The following is a 4,227-nucleotide window of genomic DNA, read 5'->3' on the forward strand; positions in this document are numbered from 1 at the left end:
AGGTTAAGTTAGGCTTAATTGTGATGGTATTAAAGCAAGACTCATTTTAATTCTTATTTTTATATTGAATCTTTTGTATTAAACTGTTCACGTATCAGATTTCTAGCCTTGAGCGTGAGGGGTGAGTGATTAATAAATCGGACGGATGATATCTTTTATAATATGGTCTCGACAATTCTAACTTTTTGAACTAGATTTAGAATAGACTTATATGTTCATATCTTTATATCGTATCAGATCTAAACTCCTTTCAATTTTCATTTTCGATGTTCGTCATCAATATTAAATTATTCATCCAGTCAATATGTGTGGATTTCCTTTTTAATCCATTAAAAAATAACCCATCTTTTTAAATTTAAAAAAGAATTCAACTTAAAAAACTTCAATCACTTTTAAAATTTATGCACAATTAGACTTCAGCACATAAAGTAATGGTATAATATGTAAATATGTCACTTAATCTTGGCCATGACTTATATTTACGTTTATCAATTTTGGATTTACACAAATAGGCACTTAAACTTATATAAAATTAAACAAATTAATAAATGTGTCCTATGTGACATCATACATAGCAATTTGCATTCTACGTCACATTCTACATACCAATTTGCATCCGACCTCCGTGATGTCTTACATGTATTATGCCACATGCATTATATAAACTACATATATATAAAATGAGATCAAATTGACGATACATTGCTGTGTTATGCATAAATTAATACACAGAAAGTAGTTGTATAAATGTGTCGATATGTATAGTGGGGGTTTGCATGTGGCAGTACGGTAGAGAAAAAGTAAAAGAGGTGTTAAAGCTTAGCGGTATTGACTACAAATCACATTAATGGGCAAGAAAAGTATAGCTATGTCTTTATTAGAGAAATAAACAAACTCTAGAATTAAAAAAAGAAAAGAGGAGGGCCTCATGTGTGTGTATATATATTTGATTCTTGGTTAAGTAATACTTTCATAAACAAACTCCTCACAATATTATATTTTTTTTTCCTCTGATTATTCTTCACTAGCTAATACAATTATGGTTATCAAGAAAGCAAAAGTAATTATAATTGGAGCAGGAATGGCTGGTCTGACTGCTGCTAACAAACTTTATACAACAGCAGGGTGTAAAGATTTGTTAGATTTGTGTGTAGTTGAAGGTGGTAATAGAATTGGTGGAAGAATTAACACATCAGAGTTTGGTGGTGACAGAATTGAGCTTGGTGCTACTTGGATCCATGGAATTGGAGGTAGCCCTGTTTACGAGATTGCTCAACAAATAAATTCATTGCAATCTGAGCAGCCATGGGAGTGTATGGATGGGCTTTTGGAAACTGAAGCAATCACAATAGCAGAAGATGGGTACGTGCTTGATTCTTCTTTTGTTGAACCCATATCCAATCTTTTCAACAAACTTATGGATATTTCTCAATCGAAATTAGTTACTCAAAATGAAATACCTAATGTGATGAGTGTTGGTTCTTTTCTTCGGAGGGGTCTTGATGCTTATTGGGATGAACATGTTGATGAACTCGAAGGGTTAGATAAACGGAGAAAAAGATCACTTGAACAAGGCATTTTTGCCATGTTTGAGAGTATCCAAAGGACTTATACATCAGCTAATGATTTAGAAATGCTAGATTTCAATGCAGAAAAAGAGTATTGCATGTTTCCAGGAGAAGAAATAACAATTGCCAAAGGCTATTTATCTGTTATTGAATCTTTGGCCTCTGTTTTACCGCCTGGTTTGATTCAATTAGGCCGAAAAGTCACAATGATTGAGTGGCAGCCTGATGAGTTATTAGAAATTGAAAATGGTACCAATAAGCCACCAGTGAAGCTACATTTCGTTGATGGATCAATTATGTATGCGGATCATGTCATTGTTACAGTCTCACTTGGTGTTTTGAAACAGGGGATTCGGGAAGATTCTGGTATGTTTAATCCCCCACTTGCTAGTTTCAAGACAGAAGCAATCACAAGGCTTGGTTTTGGTGTTGTCAACAAGGTATTCTTGAAACTAACTTCCATCCCCGATGGCATAAACTTTCCTTACCTACAGATGGTGTTTCATAATGAGTCTGAACAAAACCCGAAAATCCCTTGGTGGATGAGGAGGACAGCTAATTTGTGTCCAATATATGGCAACTCAAACGTGTTATTATCATGGTTTGTAGGCAAAGAAGCTCTTGAGGTGGAATCTCTTAGTGATGAGGAGATCGTTGATGGGTTCTCAAAAACTATCTCTAGCTTCCTAATAAACTCACATTCTGATGCAGAAAGTATGTTTAAAGTTGAAAAGGTGTTAAAGAGTCAATGGGGAAACGATCCACTCTTCTTGGGTTCGTATAGTTATGTAGCAATTGAATCTAGTGGAGACGATTTGGATGCTATGGCTGAGCCGTTACCAAAAAAGATCACTAGCCTTCATGATTCAAATGTTTCACCTCCGCCACTTCAAATTCTGTTTGCAGGGGAAGCAACACATCGAACACACTATTCAACAACTCATGGTGCTTACTTTAGCGGCATTAGAGAAGCTAATAGGCTTCTTCAACACTATCATTGCATTGATATATGAAGAAAAAAAATGTGTTCTCAATAGAACCTAAGCAGGTATTTTTCTTTAACTTTTTTTTCATGATGTAGTGATTAAAAGAAGGTCCTTTTGAATTTTCTATTGCTTTCAATATGTTTGAGATTATTATTTGATTCTTGCTCAATCTACTAAAGTTGATTATGCTTTGCATACTTATAATTAATTTGAAAGATAAAGGTAAAGAAAAAGTAGATAGTTAGCTCTTTAGCTCATCATATTTTCTCCATCCTTCAATATGGTCAATTGACAGGATCCGATAAAACCGGGCATGTACTATACTTCTCTCTTCTTAAATTATTCTTTACAATTTCTGCGATATGGTTATGATCAATTAATGAGATTTTTCTTTTATGAATATATCGAAACGCCCTATTTAGACATGTTATTGTTTATGTGATACTATTTTCTTATTAGTTTGTTAAAATTATATTCATAAAACAATTTAACTTTAAATTCTCAATTTCAAAAATCATAAACTACACCAGATAAATTGGAACGAATGGAATAGTAAATACAAATGATATTTCTTTTTCAGTTTTGATGCTAAAAACTGATGGATGTCTTTAAGTATGAGACAGTAAGTAGGGATTCTGAAGGTTAGTGGTGGAGAAGGGTTGAGACCCACAACAAAATGACAGGTCCCACTCCAAAGCATATCAAGACAATACATATACTAAGACAGTTGAAACATATTAGAGCTAGCAGTCCCAACTCATTTTTTGGTACATCATTGGTCATATCTTTTCACATAAAATTCCATCATTTGCATATGCTTATCAATTAAGCATTCACAAAATTCAGCATAGATACAGCTTAATTATTGCATTGTGGTCATATTGTGCGCGCCTTGACTTGTTTATCGCGCTAAAAATCACCCACAACAGTTTTCATGTCATAATTTCCACTTTAAACAGTTAAATTGTTAAAATCCTATTATATGGATCTAGTTATAGAGCGCTATAATATGAAATCAAATATTTCAGAGAACCTGCAATCTTTTAAGTGTGAAGTATTCAAAAACTTAATAATTATCAGCTTAAAATTTTCCATTGAATTCAAACAATTTAAATATAACATTGATGGATTAACCACCTACCTAATAAGGAAATAACCTCCTACTGCTGCTGAAATGAGAAAGTGAAGAAAAAATCTCCTTACTACTGTTACAGACAAAACAACTGCTACATGAAAACAATTTGTTAGAGAGAATGTAGAAAAATATGATAATCAATAGCTATTGATTTAATTGAATTTTCCATGCATAAAACTGTTGATAGACTAAGAGGTGCTACCATTAACACGCAACTAACCATTCAGGACTACAAAGAAAATGAGCACATTTTTTCACTTATTTTTCTATTTCCTCGAGATGGATTGGTGTAGATCATCTTGTTGTAGATATTGATTGGTCAAATCAAAGGGAGCATCTGTTCATGAAGACTCTATTATTGTAAAAGAGTAGCCCAGCCAGGCTCTAAAAGAAATTGATTCAATGGCCCACATTTATTTATATATATATATATATATATGTATACATGGGGTTTCCAATCAGCCATTTAATGATTGTGCATAGTTTTTATTTATCATCATCACCATTCACTTCAACATCTTTATCGTAAATACAAAAA

At 33.0% G+C, this 4,227-nt stretch overlaps 1 protein-coding gene across 1 annotated transcript; it reads left to right on the plus strand.

Annotated features, from left to right (window-relative positions):
* Positions 1–831: 831 nt before the first annotated feature.
* LOC107024268 (probable polyamine oxidase 5) lies at positions 832–2,954 on the plus strand. The gene has a single exon (XM_015225216.2). It carries the CDS (start codon positions 1,040–1,042, stop codon positions 2,579–2,581), a length of 1,542 nt encoding a protein of 513 aa, XP_015080702.1. The 5' UTR covers positions 832–1,039; the 3' UTR covers positions 2,582–2,954.
* Positions 2,955–4,227: the final 1,273 nt, after the last annotated feature.

Source organism: Solanum pennellii, chromosome 7 (genome assembly GCF_001406875.1).
Source record: "Solanum pennellii chromosome 7, SPENNV200".
Lineage (NCBI taxonomy): Eukaryota > Viridiplantae > Streptophyta > Magnoliopsida > Solanales > Solanaceae > Solanum > Solanum pennellii.